Source organism: Saimiri boliviensis, chromosome 13, assembly GCF_048565385.1.
Source record: "Saimiri boliviensis isolate mSaiBol1 chromosome 13, mSaiBol1.pri, whole genome shotgun sequence".
NCBI lineage: Eukaryota > Metazoa > Chordata > Mammalia > Primates > Cebidae > Saimiri > Saimiri boliviensis.
Genome location: NC_133461.1, coordinates 75972660 through 75993877, shown reverse-complemented (window position 1 = coordinate 75993877; position 21218 = coordinate 75972660). Strand labels below are relative to the sequence as shown.

The following is a 21218-nucleotide window of genomic DNA, read 5'->3' as shown; positions in this document are numbered from 1 at the left end:
GTTTCTGTCAGGTTTGTCAAAGATCAGATTGTTGTAGATGTGTGGTATTATTTCTGAGGCCTCTGTTCTGTTCCATTGGTCTATGTATCTGTTTTGGTACCCATACCATGCTGTTTTGGTTACTGTAGCCTTGTAGGATAGTTTGAAGTCGGGTAGTTTTATGCCTCCAGCTTTGCTCTTTTTGCTTAGGATTGTCTTGGCTATATGGGCCCTTTTTTGGTTCCATATGAAATTTAAAGTGTTTTTTTTTTTTTTTTTTTTTCTAATTGTGTGAAGAAAGCTAATGGTAGCTTGATGGGAATAGCATTGCATCTATAAATTACTTTGGGCAATGTGGACTTTTCATGACGTTGATTCTTCCTATCATGAGCATGGAATGTTTTTTCCATTTGTTTGGGTCCTCTCTTATTTCTTAGAGCAGTGGTTTGCAGTTCTCCTTGAAGAGGTTCTTCTCATCCCTTGTAAGTTGTATTCCTAGGTATTTTATTCTCTTTGTAGCAATTGTGAATGAAAGTTTGCTCATGATTTGGCTCTCTGTCTATTATTGGTTTATAGGAATGCTTGTGATTTTTGCACAATGAACATTGATTTTATATCCTGAGACTTCGCTAAAGTTGCTTATCAGCTTAAGGAGTTTTGGGGTTGAGATAATGGGGTTTTCTAAATATAGAATCATGTCATCTGCAAACAGAGATAATTTGACTTTCTCTCTTCCTACTTGAATACCCTTTATTTCTTTCTCTTCCCTGATTGTCCTGGCCAGAACTTCTAATACTATGTTGACTAGGGGTGAGGAGAGAGGGTATCCTTGTCTTGTGCTGGTTCTCAAAGGGAATGTTTCCAGCTTTTGCCCCTTCAATATGATATTGGCTGTGGGTTTGTAAAAAAACCCAGCTCTTATTATTTTGAGATATGTTCCATCAATACCTAGTTTATTGAGTGTTTTTAGCATAAAGGAGTGTTGAATTTTTTTCAAAGGTTTTTTCTGTATCTATTGAGATAATCATGTGGTTTTTGTCCCTGGTTCTGTTTATGTGATAGATCACGTTTATTGATTGCATATGTTGAACCAGCCTTGCATCCCAGGGATGAAACCAACTTGATTGTGGTGGATAAGCTTTTTTTTTAATTGTTTGGAATAGTTTCAGAAGGGATGATATCAGCTTTTCTTTGTACCTCTGGTAGAATTTGGCCATGAATCCATCTGGTCCTTAGATTTTTTTGGTTAGTGGGCTATTAATTACTGCCTGAATTTCAGATACTCAGAACTTGTTCTTGGTCTATTCAACAATTCCACTTCTTCCTGGTTTAGTCTTGGAAGGGTGCATACATCTAGGAATTTATCCATTTCCTCTAGATTTCCTAGTTTATTTGCATAGAGGTGTTTCTAGTATTCTCTGATGGTAGTTTGTATTTCTGTGGGATTAGTGGCAATCTCCCCTTTAACATTTTTTATTGTGTCTATTTGATTCTTCTCTCTTTTCTTCTCTGTTAGTTGGCTAGTGGTCTATTTTGTTAATCTTTTCAAAAAACCAGCTCCTGGATTCACTGATTTTTTTGAGGGTTTTTCATGCCTCTATCTTCTTCAGTTCTCCTCTGATCTTACTTATATTTTGGGCCCAGGGACCCACTTTAGGAGGTAGTCTGTCCCCTAGCAGACCTCAAGCATTGTCTCTGGGAGATCTGCTGCTCTCTTCGGAGCCAGCAGTCAGAAATGTTTAAGTCTGCTGAAGCTGTGCCCATAGCTGCACCTTACCCCAGGTGCTCTGTTTCAGGGAGATGGGAGTTTTACCTATAAGCCTTTAACTTACAGGCATTCAGAGATGCCCTGCTCAGAAAGGAGGAATCTGGAGAGGCATTCTGGCTACAGTGGCTTTGCAGTGCTATGGGGGGCTCTGCCCAGTTGAAAGTTCCAGGCCACTTTGTTGACACTGTGAGGGAAAATCGCCTACTCAAGCCTCAGTAATGGCAGACACCCCTGCCCCCACTGAGCTCAAGTGTCCCAGGTCAACTTCCAACTGTGTGCTGGCAGTGAGAATTTCAAATCAGTGCATCTTAGCTTGCTGTGCTTCATGGGGGTGAGATCCACTGAGCTAGACCACTTGGCTGCTGGCTTCAGCTCCCTTTTCGGCAGGCTGAACAATTCTGTCTCATTGGCATTCCAGGTGCCTCTGGGCTATGAGGAAAAGCTCCTGCAGCTAGCTCAGTGTCTGTCCAAACAGCTGCCCAGTTTTGGGCTTGAAATCCAGGGCCCTGGTGGTGTAAGCACCTGAGGGAATCTCCTGGTCTGCAGGTTGCAAAGACCATGGGAAAAGTGTAGTGTCTGAGCTGGAATGTACCATCCCTCGTGGATTCCCTTGGTTAGGGTAGGGAGTTCCCTGACCCCTGACACTTTCCAGGTGAGGTAACACCCCACCCTACTTCAGCTGGTCCTCTGTGGGCTGCGCCCACTGTCTAATCAGTCCCAATGAGATAAGCTGGGTACCTCAGTTGGAAATACGGAAATCACCCATCTTCTTTGTGGCTCTTGCTGGGAGCTGCAGATTGGAGCTGGGCAGATTTGGCCATCTTGCCCAGGAATGTTTCCACAACTGTATTTTAAAAGAGGTATTATTATTTCTAAATTATAGATGAGGAAATCAGGAATCTGGTCTTAGATCTTAGATGACTGTACAGAGGTGAAGCTTTGGAAATGCAAGTGGCAGATGAGAAAAAGCATAGGCTGAGCTGGTGCCATTCTTTAAATTCTGTCCAAAACAAAAGAACCGGCAGGAATAAAATCATGAGCTGGCCTTCACTTAGATGGCTGTTAGGAAGAATTCCCTCCCTTCCTCCAAATTCCGTGGTGGGGACAGTAACAGAGATTCTCAGGGTGCCCAAGAGACCCAGGATACAGCGGGGTGGGGGGCGGTGCTGGGCACCTAGAGCTCATCATATGCCCATGGGAAGAGTGTTTATGTGGAGAAGAAGAAATGGCTGGGAGTGGATGGAAGGCAATTGCTGTTCCAACCTCCTACCTTCTCACTGGTTCCAGAATAGGGCCCAACTCTGTTCATGAGAACGATTCCAGCGATACTCAAGTAGCCAAGCACTGGCAGCATTCTGGGTATATCCTAGCACCAGTTGCTGGGATCCTAGCCCCAGGTAGGGCAGCATAGGACAGCTTTGCACACACTTTGAACGTCTAACAAATAGCTCAGGGCCAATTTTTTGTTTGCTATAACTCAGCTACTAAAACTTTCCTGCTTTCTGACTTCCAAATAGTAATTTGCAGAGGAGTAACTAGGGATACACACCAGAAAAAGGAGCATCTGATGAAGCTGCCCCCAAAATCTGCAGTCTTCTGTTCATAACGGCATAAGCCGGCGCCATCTTTGTTGGTTCTATTAGCTGAATTAGTTACATTTGAACTTAGTATTGAAGTGTTTCGCAGACATCATAAACCTTAACAGGCCCAATAAATACCCGAGGAGAAGGTGCAGAAAGCACCAACATGAAGGAATGTTTAATTAGGATTTAAAAAAAAGTTAAGATAACTCAGAAAAAAAAAATAAAACTGGATATGTTGGTATGACAGCTAATTCATGTGCTGATGGAAATGAACCAATGGACTGTTGCAATGATTCTGGAGGACAGAGAAAATTGTGCAACCCACAATGCATAAAGTATAGCAACAATGACCAGGAAAAGTTATGAATAAGGAAAGGACCAAATGGAGCTCAGCAGATTGGTGCGAGTCCTTGCAGGACCCAGCAGAATGGAAGGGCTACAGAAACAGTACTGTGTGAGCCCACATTGGCGCATCGGTTTAAGGCCAATGTGAATGGAATAGTTCCCCTGCCACACTGCTAGGATCTTCAGAGTGTTGACAGTGTGCACAAACTGCTGTACTTTAGAAAAAGGATATCTGATATAATGTGCCGGTAAGCAGGAAGTATCTACTAATGTATTTGGAAAGAGTAGTCTCTCGCACTGTCTTTTGGAAATATAAACTGAGGTTGCAGGTTAATCCAACACTGGTTAAGGAGGACAAACATTTTGGAGTCTAGTATATTCTTTGGGTTTTTGGGGGCGGAGAGGGGTGGGCGGGGGCTTGCTTCATGAGTTCTCAAACCTTAGGGACACATAAAGCCTTCTCAGGGCCTGACTAGGCTACCCTCAGATGCTGAGCTGTGATATGAGTCCGTTGTCACCTCGACCCCAGCTCCAGTTTGAGAAGCACTTGGCTCTGCTTCTTGGCATCTCCAATGAGTTATGCTTTCTGTTCTTTTTTTTTTTTTTTTTTTTTTGTACATGCCTACAAATAAGGTTTTCATTCTCTCTGATTCATTTTTAAGAGACTCTGACCAAATTCAGTAGGCATGTCTTAGTTACAATTTTGTTAATTACTTCTTACCATCTATCATCTGCATTACACATCTGATGGACTTCATGTTTCCAGGACAACAATTACTCCAACAAATGGATAGAAATAACCAGTTTTCTGCTTCCATCTCACATAGAAGTCATTTTCACTCACTTTTAGAGGGGGATTAATGAGGTCTAACTAATTTTCCTTTGCCAGTGCTACTATGATTAGCAGACTTTCCTCATTGAAAGGGTCTATGGATGATCTATAGCTTTCTACGAATGTGTGAAGAACAAACTCATTCTTACAGCCCATAGAGTGATTTAATTTCATTTATTTCTTCAGATTTGAGGGGAGTTTTTCTGAAGGAAAAGGGTAGATATTCTAAAAGTGGTTTAAAATCTTCAGATCCTTAAGAGTATTGGCTGACTCATGTTATGGCTTGAACCAGCCTGGCATATTTCACAAACTACCAGAGAAAATTAACATGACAACTCATTTTTTGGTGAACAGCAGAACACATTGGCCTTTAATCAAATAGACAGCACTTTCATCTATGTTTTTGAGAGCTTTACATTACTCTAGCACAGTCTCTCAGTACAATAAACAAATTACATTTTTCTATGCAGGTAAACTCAAATATCAATGATATAGTTAGTAATTACACTTCTAATTAGAACTTTAAGTCTGTGACACACGCGGGTTTCTCCTTAACCTGTGAGACTATTTCTATACTGTATTTTTAGCTTCTGAAATACATTGAAACTAGATTTGCAATAGCACGACTTGTGCCTACAAAATAGCCCTGACTTCTCCTGTTAATTTGAGAGTAGATCAAAGAGCTTATGTTAACACTGTTGATCTAGAAAAATGGCCAGACAAGTCTCGATTATCGATTATTTTAGGACAATTATTTGCCAACCTTAAGGATGCACGCCAGGGAGACAGGTCTATTCATTCCTACCTTTGTCTGGCTCAGTGAATACGCATTTTCTTTTTTTCTTTCTTTCTTCCTTTTTTTTTTTTTTTTTTTTTTTTTTTTTTGAGATGGAGTCTCACCCTGTCTCCCAGGCTGGAATACAGTGGCACATGGCATGATCTCAGCTCACTGCAACCTCTGCCTACTGGGTTCAAGTATGAATCTGTATTTTTTTAATTTTTTTTTTTTTACATAAGATATCATAAACAATTCAGGGCAGAGAAAAAATGCAGGGAATCTATATTTTACATAAGATATCATCAACAAAATTGTGCAGGGGAACAATCAGATACGCATTTGTGTCTGGAGGGCCGGGGTGACTGCACCTGTAAAGGTAAGCTATCAATTTCTATTTCCATGGTGATATTTTAATAGAAACACCTTAGGGTAAATATCTTGCAGCTCACTAGGAATTTTCTAAGCAAAATATGGGGGAGGAGTGTAGCTTTTCATCTTGTAGCTATCTTATTTAGAAACCAAAAGGGGGAGGCAGGTTTGGCCACCCAGTTCCCAGCTCAACCGTTCCCTTTGGCTTAATGAATCTAGAGAGGTTTTTGTTTGTTTGTTTGTTTTGTTTTTTTGTTTGTTTTTCTTCCCGCAACACTTAAAGGCAGCCTATATCCACCTGTCTCTCTTGGCTGCGATCTCCATTCCCCGACTTCTAAGGCAATATCTACAAGGGCAATTATTCAGCAGCAGCTTCAGGCCCACTGAGCCAGATCCTGCATTACCCATGTAATCTCTGCATCTCAGTGACTGAATGCCATGGCTAACCTGACCATTCTGGCCATGATGGACTGGCACAGAAATCGGATATTTATCCTATTACAAGCAGCTACGGATAGACTCCTTCTACGTCCCAGGGGCAAAAACCCTCAGAAACACCTGGAGAAAATGGAAATAAAGTTAGAGTAGCATCCAACAATTGGGTAGACCTTTGAGGATGTTTGGGGAGCTGGTTCCTCTCCTCGTGCCCCTGTTCTAGGTTTGTCTACTTGGCTGTGCCTCTTGGCACCTCCAAGGAGGTGATGGCTTCTGTTCTTTTTTCTGCCTTCCAACTCTCTGCTTTGTTGCTGCATCTGTGTCTTCTCCTGGCTCTCACTCTTGCTCAGCACCTGCTCAGTCCAGGGCTGGTGGGTTATAGCAACCTGCTGCCTCCTCCAGATTCATCCAACATGGCTCCTCTTTTTGGTGCAGTCCCTAAAGCACCAGCTGAAAGCCACGGCAAACCCCAGGCAGCTCACCTGCTGTCCTGACTGGCTCTTCATGTGTGGTTTTCTTCGGATGGCTATATTCTAGTCTCTCTCTTTCCAGCCTCTTCCTGGCAACTTCTGCCTGGCCATGTGGTCGTTTTCATTTATCCACATTCGGATTGCACTCCACTGGATGGGAACATGCCCGAATCCCACCAGAGTTTGCAAGCTTGTCTTGGAAATCACTCAATGGTCCTTGAAACAATTCTTGCTGTCGCAAGTCCTTGCTATTTGGTCAGTCTCCCTAGTTTTCGTCCAGACTCAGCTGTGTCTCCATTTCTGCTGATGCATGATGTTCAGGTCTCTGGGTATCTCACTTGGGAAGGCACTCAAGATGTGACAAGTGTCATTATTCCAATGTAGTGCCTTATGGCAATAGATTTCCACTGCAGATTGGCAATGATCAGTACTCAGAAGTCTCCCTCAGCGTCTCCTTTCCTAAAAGGTCTTGTTCAGAGAAGGTGTGTAGACTTGAGGCAGGAAGTTAAAATCAGAGTGAGTTAGCCAACCCTATCAGTTTGTTTTGGAGAGTAGGCAGGATTTGATGGGTTTTCTGATATATCTAGGGACTAGATAGGAGGATGAGCTGGAATGACTGGCCAAACAATTACTTTATGGGTCATCTCACACCAATCCTACTTTTTTTTTTTTTTTTTTTTTTTTTTTTTAGATGGAGTCTTGCTCTGTCACCAGACTGGAGTGCAATGATGCAGTCTCCACTCACTGCAACCTCAGCCTCCTGGGTTCAAGCAGTTCTCCTGCATCAGCCTCCCAAGCAGCTGGGAGTACAGGTTCATGTCACCACACCCGGCTGATTGTATTTTTACTAAAGACAGTGCTTCACCATGTTGGCCAGGTTGGTCTCCAACTCCTAACCTCGTGATCCACCCACCTTAGCCTTCCAAAGTGCTGGGATTTTAGGCATGAGCCACTGCCCCCGGCTCAGTCCTACATTTTATAGACAAGAAAGATGAGGCTCAGAGAAGGTATTTCCCAGAGTCTCAGAGTTGGTGGTAGAAATGAAACTAGAACTCTGGGTGCCTGAGGTTTTTATAAACAGTGGTGGGAGGTCAGGCAGATACCTTGAAGATCACTTCCAGGCATCATGCAAACTGCTGGCCTGTCCCCAGTCTAAGTGACAGGAAAAAAGACAAGTTTTCAAATTATCTTCTTTATATGGGTATCAAGTAGAATATCTAAAGAGACAACTGAAAACTCACACTTCTCCTTCTTCCTGAAGCGCTGGTTTTGCCTGAATTCTGCTTTCTCGCCCTCCTTCTTTTCCTACCTTTCCCCCCCGCAACTTAGAACCTTTGCTGAGCTACAACAGTTTTGCAGAAGCCAGTCCTCTCCTTCCTGCCAGAAAGGAGCCGGTCCTCTCCCCTACCCAGGAAGTAAAACTAATATAGTGCCTTAATATCCCTCGGGAACATTATCATCATTTCATACGCCAATGTGACGATGGGCAGTTTGCCAATCTTGTCATTTTAGAAGCAAATTGGCTTAAGTAATCACCTAAAACATCCCCTTCCAAGCGACTTTTTTTTTTTTTTTTTTTTTTACTTCACATAGGAGACAGTATCTGTCATTTCCAACTGTGAGAAACAGAAAATATTCCCCCTACTAAGTGAAACAAGGTATGTTTCTGAAGCCTTTGAATAAAGTTCTTTTTTAACATAAAAATTCAATGCACACTCACAGGATCTCAATGTTGTCAAATATTCAATTTAAACTCCCTATTATTTACATTCTGCATCCTAACAACCATTATTACACTGGAGTTTTTCCCTGCAGTGAGCATTCATCCGCTGCGGGGCTGGTGTTATTACTGGAGCAATTCTCTTCACTGTGCTGTGTTCCAAAGCCCTAGCCCCACTGTTCCCTTTGTCCCATCCAGCACCAGGTGGGTGTTCTCCACAACAGCAGACAACGATTTCACATTTCTCAATAGTGGGTCAGATTTAAACGGAACGGATCAGGAAGGGTGGGAGCCTGGAAACCACTTCAGTGCTGTGCTCAGGAAGGGAGAAGGCTCCCTTCCCTTTGCCCTGCTCCCAGCTGCAGCTTCTGATGTGAGACCAGACAGCCCCAGCCTCTTCTGCCACTCAAACAGACATTTGTTAGCATGCCTCCAACCAGGCTAAGGAATGCTGCCTCATTTCTCAAAGAGCTCTCCGGCATATGCTGTTTCTCTCCGGTTCAGGGGCGAGGAGGTAACAGGGGCACATTCCGTTTGACTGTACTCACAGAGGCCAGTGGTGATGGCTGACTCCTCTTAATGATTAGTGGCTACACATCTGTGGGTTCTTTTATTTTGTGCTTTTTTAAAAAAATTTCATTTTCAATTGATACATAATAATTGTACATATTTACGGGATACAGTGTGGTGTTTTGGTACACGTGTACATTGTGTAAAAATCAAATCAGGGTAATTAGCATATCCATCACCTCAAGCATTTATCATTTCTTTGTGGTGAGAATATTTAAAATCCCCCTCTTCTTGCTATTTTGAAACATGCAATTCAAATTTGTTAACCATAGATGCCCTAATGTGCGATGGAACACCAGGACTAATACTCCTCCTGACTAGCTGTGACTATGCTCCCACCGACTAATCTCTTCTGATTCTCCCTTCCTCCTACCATCTCCATTCTCTGGTAACCATCATTCTATTTCTATGGTTAAATTCTTTAAATTCTACGTGTAAGTGAGATCCTATGGGGTATTTGTGTTTCTGTCCCTGGCTTATTGCACTTAATAAAATATCCTCTGGAGTCATCCATGTTGTTGCAAATGACAGAATTTCATTCTTTTTCATGGCGGAATAGTATTCCATTATGTACATATGGACATACATCTGATATATTGCCGATTCATTCCAGACCATTATAATAAAGCAAGTCATACTTGTGGTTTTTTTTTGTTTTTTTGTTTTTTTTTTTTTTGGTTTCTGAGTGCACATAAAAGTTATGTTTGCACTATACTGTGGTCTATTAAGTGTGCCATAACATTTTGTCTAAACAAATGTACATATCTTAATTAAAAAATACTTTATTACTAAAAAATACTGACACAAAGACACAAAGTGAGCACATGCTGTCAGAAAAAGAAGAGGTGCTGATAGAATTGCTGTACACAGTGTTGACACAAAGCTTTAATTTGTAAAAATCGCAGTATCTGCAAAGTACAATAAGTGAAGTGCAATATAATGAGATATGCCTGTATGTCACATTTTTTTTTTCATTCATTCATTCATTGATAGACACTTAGGTTGATTTCTTCTCTTGGCTACTGTGAATAGTGCTGCAATAAACGGGGGTACAGGCATCTCTTTGACATACAATTTAATATCCTTTGGGTATATAGTCAGTAATGAGATGGCTGGGTCATATGGTAATTCTATTTTTAATTTTTTGAGGATCCTACATACTGTTTTCCATAATGGCTGTACTAATGTATATTCCCACCAACAGTATATACGACTTCTCCTTTCTCCACATCCACACCAGCATTTGTTATTTTTTGTCATTTTGATAATAGTCATTCTAACTAAAGTAGATGACATCTTATTGTGGTTTTGACTTGTATTTATTAATATTGAACATTTTTTCATATACTTGTTAACCATTTGTAAGTCTTAAGAGTTATCTATCCAGACATTGTGCCCATTTTTAAATCATATTGTTTTAAAATTATTGTTTTTCTGCTGAGTTGTTTATTTACATATTCTGAATATTAACTTCTTGTCAGATGGCATAGTTTGCAAGTGTTTTCTTCTGTTCTGTAAGTTGTATTTTCACCCACAGTAATTGATAGTTTTATTTGCTGTGCAAAAGATTTTTGGTTTGATGTAATCCCATTTGTCTATTTTCATCTTCGTTGATTGTACTTTTGGGGTCTTATGCAAAAATTCTTTGCCTATACCAGTATCATGATGTGTTTTCCCTATGTTTTCTTCTAATCATTTTATCATTCCTGGTCCTACATTTAACTCTTTAATTCATTTGGAGTTCATGTTTGTATACTGTGAGAAAAAGAGGTCTACTTCATTATTCCGCATATGAATAGCCAATTTTTCCAGCACTATTTATTGAAGACAATATTCTTTCTCTATTGTGTGTTTTTGGCATCTTTGTCAAAAATCAGTTGCCCATAAGTGTGTGGATTTATTTCTGGGTTATCTATTCTGTTCCATTGGTCTATGTATCCATTTTTATGCCAATTCCATACTGTTTCAATTACTATAGCTTTGTAGTATATTTTGAAGTCAGATAGTAACATTATATTTCTGTGAAGAATGTCCTTAGCATTTTGACAGGGATTTCATTGAATCTGTAGATTGCTTTGAGTAGTACAGACATTTTAACAATGTTAATTATTTTAATCTATGAGCATGGGCTATCTTTCCATTAATTTGTGTCTTTTCAGTGTCTTTTGTCAATGTTTTATAGTTTTAGTGTAGAAATCTTCTATCTCTCTAAACTTACACCTATTTTTTTTTGTAATGATTGCAAATAGAATTGTTTTCTTGATTCCTTCTTTAGATAGCTTGCTATTAGGGTATAAAATGCTACTGATTTTTGTATGTGGATTTTGTATCCTGCAACTTTACTGAATTTGTGTATCAGTTTTGACTTTTTAAGTGGAGTCTTTAGTGTTTTCTCTATATAATATGTCATCTGCCAACAGGCATAATTTAATTTTTTTTTTTTTCAATTTGAATGCCCTTTCTTTCTTTCTCTTACCAAATCACTCTGACAAGGACTTCCAGTACTATCTTGAATAAGAATGTTGAGAGTTGGCATCTTTGTCTTGTTTCAGATGTTAGAGAAAAATATTTCAGCATTTTTCTATTCAGTGTGATATTAGCTGTAGGTTTGTCATATATGACCTTATATCAAGATACTTTCCTTCTATGTCTAATTTGTTGAGAGCTTTATTGACATATCATAACTATATATATTTATGGGGCACAGTGTGATGTTTCAATACATGTATACATTGGGTCATCCTGAAATCAGAATAATTAACACATCCATCATCTCATACATTTATCATTTCTTTGTGATAAGAACATTCAGAATTCTCTCTTCCAGCTATTTTAAAGTGTACAATAAATTATTGTTAACTATATTCACCCTGCTGTACAGCAGAACACCACAGCTACATATGTGTGGTTCTGACAGCCCCTAGACTGCAGAATAGTCTGTCACTGTGGCTGGGATGAGAACTTTCCTTCTGCTCCCTTTAACCTACACAGTGATTTGATCTTGAAATCAATGCTCTTTTTAAAAATTGTTTTAATTATTTAAGTTCCTTTACATATTTGGTTATAGAACTAAGGCAACTCTGTCATTGAAAACTAAAACCAGTGACATATTGGACAATTGCACATCTACAATGAAAAGTAAATGAGCCAGAAACCATATTATATGAGAGGCCAGTGGAGATGGCATCAGGGTAAAAGCTAAGGGCACAGGGTAGAATTCCAGAAACTCTCTGGACACATTTGGGAGTTGTTGCTAGTGTAATACTCTAGACAAATTCATTGCAGATTTCATTTACTGATGCAGGCAGCATCAGTAATATTCTCATGTGATCTGTTCAAGTTCCCTCTTCTGAGTTGTTTTAATTCATATTCTTGAATACTGAAATTATCTAAAATCAGGGTGTACTACTTCGTTATGCTGTATGGCAGTAAAAATGCACAGTCACTTTCTTTAAGATGCCATTGATTTCAAATACACTAGGCAGTAACTGGGACTATTAAATCCATCCCCTGTCGTACCTTAGAAAGTTGGGACTGGAGAAACAAAAGTAACTTGCTTTACACAGTCCCCAGTTTCTCTACTGGCAGAGCAGGGCTAAAACCACAGGCTCCTAAATTTCAGTTTCCTTTTTGTGACTACACTTTGATGCTCCCAATTCATAGGCAGAGTTTTAAATTACATTCATTTTAAATTCTGTGAATGATTTCTTTAATCCCTTCAGATACTTAAACCAGTGAAGCTATTTTTTTTTTAAAGTGTGCAGACCATAGAAACTCATGCCTCCACTACTTTTCTCTACGTGTTGGACTGTCAATATTCTGTCCACAATTGATGAGAAGGCTCCTAGCATGAAAAAGGTTGGAAGCTTAGGAATAGCTGGCTTAAAGGAGCTAACCAGAAGAACGGAACTCACCTCTACAGAGAAGAGTTAGTAGCACACCTCATCAAGATGGAGGGGGCTGGTGAAATAAACAGAACTTTCATTTAGGGACCAGGCTCCAGGAAAAGGGACTTAGGGGTAGATTTCTAGACAGAGCAATCACTACTTGGGGTACCTATTGAGGACTGTTCAAGGAGATCAAAGCCAGATACATGAATATGTAGCAGTCTAATAAGCACTGGAACCCCAGCTTCTAAGTAGGAGGGCAACAATTTATTCCCAGACCTCTCCCATTGCCAAGCAGGGCTCTCATTAGCTCAGGGACTTCCTAAACCTATCATGCTTCCCACATAACTAAGCAGAAGTAAGCAGGTTCCAACCCACAGAAATTGACTATCCACCCGCATGACGATTCTGTCCACACACCAGCCACATGCCTGGTTTGGTATTCATCATGTGAAGAACTCCTTGAATCGGGGCCAATTTCTGAACAAAGAGCATTCTAATCAGTGAACAGTAAAGAAAAGTTAGAGTGTCAAGGGGCAGACATATTTGGAAGACTGGGTTGTTGGAGCTTCACGTCCATTTGCAGCGAGCCAACTTTCCAGAATAGGGGGCTAACATGTAGAAAGCTGATTTAGGCAGTGAGATAGGCTCAAACTCACTGAGTTTATGACTCAGCAATGTCTGTCTGACATTTATTACCACTCAAACAGACCAGCAGTCATAAATCCAGCTTCATTTTTAGTTAAATGGCTCCTATCATGAGCCAAAGGGACAAAGGGAAGACATCCACAGCTGTGTTATTTATCCTGCACCTCACTAAAGAACAGGAAAGAATGTCAAAATAAGTAAGTCGTGCTGTAGCCAGTTCGTATTTATATGCATATATGCATGTACACTGCATACAAATACTATGTAAGAACATATGCTGAACTCTGCTCTTTCTGCAGGAAAATGTTATGAAGGAGCATGTCTTTTCCTTCTGTGCTAGAGGAAAACTGATCTCAAGCTCTCCTCACTTAGCTGCTCCCAGACCCCAAGAGATGATAGCTTACATAAAGAGGTAGGAGAAGGGCTTGTAACTGGCCCATCTCCTCACTTGAATGTTATTCAGCCATATATGAGGGTGAGGTCTTCGTACAGCTTGAAAGTCTGACTGGCTGCTGGCGGACAGGCATGAGGCTTGCGGGGTGGGAGGGGATGCTGGCAGAGGTAACATGAGTAAAGATGACTGGGAGGAGAAAATGGGTGCCTTTTGGGGATTCACACCGACAACTTCTGGAGCACTTTGAGTTCTGCCTTTCTGGGGAGCTATTTGCTAAGGGTTTTTTTTTTGTTTTTTTTTCTTTTTATTAGCGCTGATCCTCTCCTTCATATTGCATATTTTTAATGTCCAAAATGAGGGAGATGGATAAGATGGCCTCAAAGGTCTCTTCTGGCTCTCCACTGAATGTGGACTGCACAGTTATTAGCTGTTTGATGATCGAGAAGAGAAGAAATGCACCTAATAAGTTTGTTTCCTTTTTACAACTCTGCAAGAAGAAATTCTATCGTTCCCACTTTAGACACTGGGTAACTGAAGCTTGCCCAAGATCTCAAGGCAATGAATGGCAGAATTATATTCTAAATCTAGGTTTTCTAACTCCTGTACCATTTCCCCTATAAGGACATTCTTTGGAACTTTATATTCAATAACTAATTACTTAATATGTAAATATATGATAAACATAACAATCCTTTTACTACTTGTTGCAAACTGGATAACTAGAGTTTAGTATAGAAATGGGTTTTATTATTGGTTTTTCCCTTTTAGGGATACCCATTTCAATTCTCAGAAAAAGTTGGCTAAAGAAGATAATTTCAGAAGAAAAAGGGCCTATTTGCCTCAAATCCCAGGAGTAAGTCAGAAAGAATCAGTCATTTCCTAAAAGTGGGGACTGTATTCCTTTGAGCACTCCACACCTACAAAGAAGAGACCCTGAAGTAACGAAGATGTGTCACTAAGTACCAATGGAGAAAGACTAAGTCCTCACAGAGAAAGGTTCGCCATGCATCAGGAAGATAAGCAGTTTTTGAACCTGTAAGAGACTGGAAACAAACAAACAAAAAACCTCAAGCACTTAGTTCTTCACAATTCAACACTATCAAAGACATAAGTGGTTAATACAAGCCCCCAGGGGGAACATCATTTTATTACACACCACCATAGGTGGCTTGTAAGGGATATTTGATTAGGTTTCATCACAATTAAACTCTCTACACCAAAAGGACACGAAAACATAGTAGATTTTTTTTTTTTTTTTTGAGACGGAGTTTCCCTCTTGTTACCCAGGCTGGAGTGCAATGGCACGATCTCGGCTCACCGCAACCTCCGCCTCCTGGGTTCAGGCAATTCTCCTGCCTCAGCCTCCTGAGTAGCTGGGATTACAGGCACACGCCACCATGCCCAGCTAATTTTTTGTATTTTTAGTAGAGACGGGGTTTCACCATGTTGACCAGGATGGTCTCGATCTCTTGACCTCGTGAACCACCCACCTCAGCCTCCCAAAGTGCTGGGATTACAGGCTAGAGCCACCACGCCCGGCCGAAAACATGGTAGATTATATAAAGAGATAGGAGATGGACATGTAATTGGCCTTCAATTAAGTGGTAAAGAAAGAGATAATGAGGGAAGAAACTTTTAGACATATAACCAGTTGAAAGTGGAAACTTTTGGCTTTCCAAAAACTGCATCTCCAAAATGGCAAATATCTTCTATATACTGATTGTATTGTCCTGTTACCAGTCACCTTTTTAATAGCAATGTGCTCTGGTTAAACCAAAGAGTGGTAGGGGAAAAAGGCAAAAAGACTAGACACCCCAACATTCTGAAAATGGGCCAAACCAAATGAAAGCTACCAAGGGGATCTAACAAGCGGCATGAAGCATTGATTCACAAGAAGAAGGATGACACACTTCAACCATGTACGAATGGCCCTAACGCCAACAGCGGATGTCCTCCGAATGGGGACAGCTGAGGACAGCGGTTGTGGTTTCGCTGCAGGGTGTGCTGACGCTGAGGCTGTGAGACGCCTGCCTAGGATAAGGGCCGCTGTAGAACGCCTTCCTTGCATAGTGACTGCCCATGAGCCCATTATTCTTAAATATCAGTCAAAGATATTATCATTTTGAAAAACAGAGAAATGTTCTGGTTTCTCTGCTGACACAGATCTAGTATTAGCAAGTTTCTTGGAACTCATATCAGAGAAACTCATCATATGCCCTGATTATGAGCTTCTTAGAGACTATTTAAGCCAGAGTAGTGGATCAATGGGATATGGGGTTGACTCAACATGATAACTCTTTGAACTATCAGCTGTAAAATCATTAACACTAATGTTATGAACCCTGATTAACACCCCATCCAACCATGAAGACAATTTCAAGAAATATGAGAATTTTAAAAAATTGATCTCAAAGTAGAACTCTTGGCCACTTTTGGATAGTCTAGTGTCAGCACTTAATTGAGCAACAATTCAAGTAGAAAATGCACTGAGAATTCTCAAAAGAGAGTTGTGAGTAGGATACAAGAGGGAATCCATTATTGTGTGTAGCCATTTCTCACTTTTTGTTAATTAAAAAAAAAAAAATTTTTTAATGTACCAGTCAAATGTGCTATATCAGACATTACTCAACTTTCTGAAGTTGGAGCAGTCCTATCTCTCATAGAACCTAGTAACCTCCCGAAGGATGAGGAAACTTTAGCCTGGATTTCAAACAACCACAGTTAACTCAAGTTTGACACATTACCATAGTTTCACGGTATCTCAGAAACAATGTAACCCGCTATGGGAGGCCGGTGGTGGGAGGCAGGTGAAATCGGATTTTTTTTTTTCCTTTGCTCATATAATTTGAAGATTATAGAATGTAGTTTTTAAAGGTCAGAACGAATTGCTAATTAAGTGGAGGCATTTGAAATTAGCAAATAAAACTGCTACTCAGAATAGTGACTAAGGAGTAATTAATCATATGGGGAAAAATGGCAGCACAGTTCAGCCAGCAGTAAAATTATCTTTTAACTAGTTACCATAGAGCGTTCAGATAGCGTTACTAAGAAACTGTTAGATACTAATTCCATTTTTTTTCTCTTTAGGCTATATCCTTAAAAAAAAAATAGTGCTCAACATTTTTCGGTGAAGACACAAATCAGGTTCATCTGCACAGCCTCGCTTACAAGTATTTAGAAATATGTGGACAAGCTATGATTTCCCTTTATGTTTTACTCAACATGGGTGTGAAGTGAGGATTACATTATCATAGTCTTCAGTTTAAATCTGCTCTATTTTTTATATAGCTCACTGAGGAACCTTGACATTTTAATTATTAGAACACAAAATTACTTAATATACTCCTCAAACCAATGCTGAGACTCCTTCCTTTCCTTATTTGAAAATGTGTTTTTTCGTTTGTTTGTTTTTGGGGGTTTTTTGAGACAAAGTCTTGTTCTGTTGCCCAGGCTGGAGTTCAGTGGCCCAGTCTCAGTTCACTGCAACCTCTGCCTTTTGGGTTCAAGTGATTCTCCTGCCTTACCCTCTGGAGTAGATGGGATTATAGGCATGCACCACTATGTCCAGTTAATTTTTGTACTTTTAGTAGAGATGGGGTTTCACCATGTTGACCAGGCTAGTCTTGAACTCCCAACCTCAAGAGAGCTGCTGGTCCCAGGGTCCCAAAGCACTGGGATTACAGGAGGGAGCCAGCGCCCCCTGGCTAAAAATGCCTTCCACAAACATTTTGGTTTGATTTCCAGGTGCTTTCTGTTTCCCTAGGTGCTCTATCTGCCAGTCTTGGGCTAGATGCTCTCAACGTATGCTAGGATTTCATTTCACATCGAGATTTTTATATCTTAAATTTACAGCCAAATTTACAAACATGAATATTACAATCAAGTATTCAGTGGATTTGACATGCACATCTTAAACTCAAAAACAAATAAGACAGGATTTATACAGAGATCCATATTTTTAAGCACTGGATATTTATTAATTAGCTAATCCACACCAGAATACTACAAGGTAGCCTAGCATGTCTTTATTATGAATAAATTAGGTGAGAGACAGAAAAAAAAAAAAAAGCTGTCTCCACAATTACATGTTGATTGGACTCTCCTTGCCTGGTCACAAAAGGAAAACAATTCCTCACATAAGTGGGTCAAATGAATAATGATATTTTGTTTGGATGGACTACAAAGAGAGTATAGTTATTTTATTACCTGGCAGTTAAAAAAGGTAATTTTCTTAATGGGGCTTTAATATTCTGTGTTTGCACTGATCTGTCAGAAATTTCTGACTCAAAAGATCAGCTTTGGAAGTGTTAAGATGCCCTGACACCCCCAGCCCCACCTGGAAGGTTCAAATTATCCTATGGGAGCTTTAGTACTTTTCATGTATCTTAAAATGTCCATACTTCGGTCTAGTTCACCTAATAAACTCAGGTCAATAGAAAACTGTAAAGACTCTTGCAGTTCCAATTTATGGTTATGTGTCACCTAACAGGCAAGTGAGACACAAATCCTATTTGTCTTTGTAGTCAAGCAATTGCAGATGAGAGTTTTATTACTACCTTTATCAGCCAAGGAAACCACTGTAGTCGTCTCTACTTAGCAGATTACTTTATGACTGTATATACTAGTTCCCTGGGCTTCAGAGACTCTATTTAACGAAGCCTCACGAATTTGAGTTTCTCTACCATGGTATTTGTGGACTCTGGCGCAGGTGCCACCCTGAAGCTAACCTCTGTACTGAAGAAGAAAAACTTTTTGCAAAGTAAATTAACTGCATGACTAAGACTGTAGGAGTGTTTTAGCTTTCTAAGAAGACAATTTCAATCACCTAACCACTCACCTTTTAAATACAAATAATTTTACTCTGATATAATATAAGGAGTCCATTAGGTTTGTGTGTTACCTTAATTTTGAATTATTTTTCCCCCATTACAGCAAAACTTGAACTAGGCAGTCTTTGGTTAGTTTAGTTAATATAATCATAAATACTCTAGAATAGTAAAAATACTTTAAATATTGATAATTTGAATAATTTCACTCTTTCAAATATACAGGGTTATCTCCTACTTCCTTTGAATTAGCATTTTACAGAATATCACTTGACTCTTGTTCTCAGCTTGCCGGGAGTCTCTGATGTGTCAGCACCTCCAGGGCCGACTGGACCATAAGACAGGGATGCACCCAGGTCTGTGTGGGTCTCTTTCTTCTCCTTCAGAATTGATGTGGTTATTTGAAAACATTTACCTTCCATCCCACTCCCATCCACTCATAATAAAATGGGAAGCTCAGATATGACTTAGCTAAACAAACATAACCAAAACCAAACAAAAAAGACAACTACAAACAGCTAGCTTCCCAAGTAGGAATGTTTCCATTCCAGAATTCCCAAAATAGAAACAACATTAGTGGCCCCTTCCTGCCTAAAACCGAATATATCTATCATCTCCAGGGTAGACTAGAATGATAATTGCCATTATCTGCATGGGGAATAATAAAGAAATTTGAAAACAGGCAAACACACAAAACCTCTGGTAGGGTATTCACTTGCATTTGACAGGTTGCCAAGGAGCAATGGTATTTAGATGGGGAATTCTAAAAGAATCTAATTAGTATAGCCACAAGCTTATCTATAAATGGTTTGGCATAGCCTCTCTGTAAAGCAAAAGAAATCTATGTTCATAGACTTTTCTATATTGTTATTAAAACACACACACACACACACACACACACACACACACACACACACACATATAACACTTTAGGGCATAAGCTCACTCACTAAACCCAAATAGAAACAAAGTGTTTCGTTGTTGCTGCTGTTTTTACTTGGACAATGCTTATTTTACAGCGGAACTGACAAGTAAAGCCTTATTTTACACATCTGAAGAAACGCCATCACCCGAGGTTTGTATTGTAGGTCGCTGTGTGCTTTCCAAAACAGCAAAATAGATTTCTTTCCATCCAACCCCCTTTCTTCTCATAGAGTACGATGTGGCTGGTGGGGCTGCCTCTCTCTGCAGGCACAAGAAACTGGCAGATCTGGTCCCTCCTGAGAGGGCCCTCCTCGAGGGAATGGTGCCAGATTTGGAACACAGGGCAACAGGCTCCTTCATAACAACACTGTGCATTTCTGTGTCATTTTGTTTATTGCTCACTGAGTTGTTGCCACCTCAGCTCTCGGTGGAAAACAGTGGGTGTCCAGAAATTCCTGACACGGGCAGATGGATTGCCTTAGGTCACTAGGTACACAGGGCAGCCTCAGCCAGATCCCAGCTGGTGTGTGCAGAGCATTTTCCGTAGAAGGTCAACATCCCACTTTGTAACCAGGCTGCAAGACACCAAGTCCAGTCACCACGGAAAAGAATTAAACCTGGAGAAAGAGCCTCATGATCTGCACTCCCCATCAGAAAGCAAGTTTTCCTTATTTGTCATGCTCTTTCCAAAGTGAATGAGTCTTGGCTCAGCAATAGAACTTCAGTGAGAAACAGAAGAAATAGGGGACCCTGCCTAGTCCAAGGCTGCCACTTCTTCAGAATTTTCTCACTTCTTTCCAAATCACCAGTAGCCCCAATTAAAGCTCACAGTTCAGGCCGAACATCATTAAAAAAAATACTCATTTATTTCCATCTCATTCTGGGGTTTATAATTCTTCTTTTGGATGCTTTTGGGGAAAAAAATTCACCAAGGTCAAGGGCTGTGAAGACATTTTTGCCTAAGAAGATCATCATGCAGGTGGACTATTTCTTTTCCTAAGCTATTATGTGGCAGCTTGCAAAGAGGACTTGGCTTAACCTTGAGAAACTGTTCTTTGAATGATCAGAAAAATAGGATGAGACTTCTTCCTTTATTTACTGTCTTCGTCTTCATTGTTGGGACAGCAAACCTGGCTCGCGTGCTGCAGAACAGAGGACTGATATTTGTCCATTTCATACTTTCAGCTAATAGTGATCTGTTCCGGTTCTATGCATATCACCCTTAACTGTGTCCAACATGATGGAAAAAAAATGTATATTTCCGGATAGAGGTGGTTGATATCAAAATCATTGAAGATTTAACAGAATAATTATGCTCTGCGGAAATCTAGAATAAATTGAAAATTTAAATTTTTTCACTGTCTTTCAGTTTGAATAATGCTCCAACTGTTTGCTATAGGATTATCATTTAGAACATGTGCTAAATATGTTATCAGGAAAGAATTTAAAAATCCATCCAAATATCATAACTTACCCCAAAATTAAAAAAACGGAAAAAGAAAAAAAGAAACCTCATTCATTTCCAAAAATCAAGATCAGTCATATGTTAATCTGTGAATCCTTGTAAGAAATGTTCGTTGTTCAAGAAAGAAGCCTCCTCTGGTGGTTGATCAGCAATTCTCCACAGCAGAGAAATGCTGCTATTTTGTTCTTATCTCTTGATTGATGCCGTCACTACTTATTCTTCAGG

The 21218-nt window shown here is 40.0% G+C and overlaps 1 protein-coding gene across 4 annotated transcripts in view; it reads right to left on the bottom strand.

Annotated features, from left to right (window-relative positions):
• Positions 1 to 4846: 4846 nt before the first annotated feature.
• ZMAT4 (zinc finger matrin-type 4) overlaps positions 4847 to 21218 on the bottom strand; it is a 386463-nt gene continuing 370091 nt past the window's right edge. For all 4 annotated transcript variants that reach the window (XM_003942398.2, XM_074383839.1, XM_074383838.1 and 1 more), the window contains one exon: positions 4847 to 21218. In XM_003942398.2, coding sequence (XP_003942447.1) covers positions 21203 to 21218 — 16 coding nt within the window. In that variant the 3' untranslated portion in view covers positions 4847 to 21202.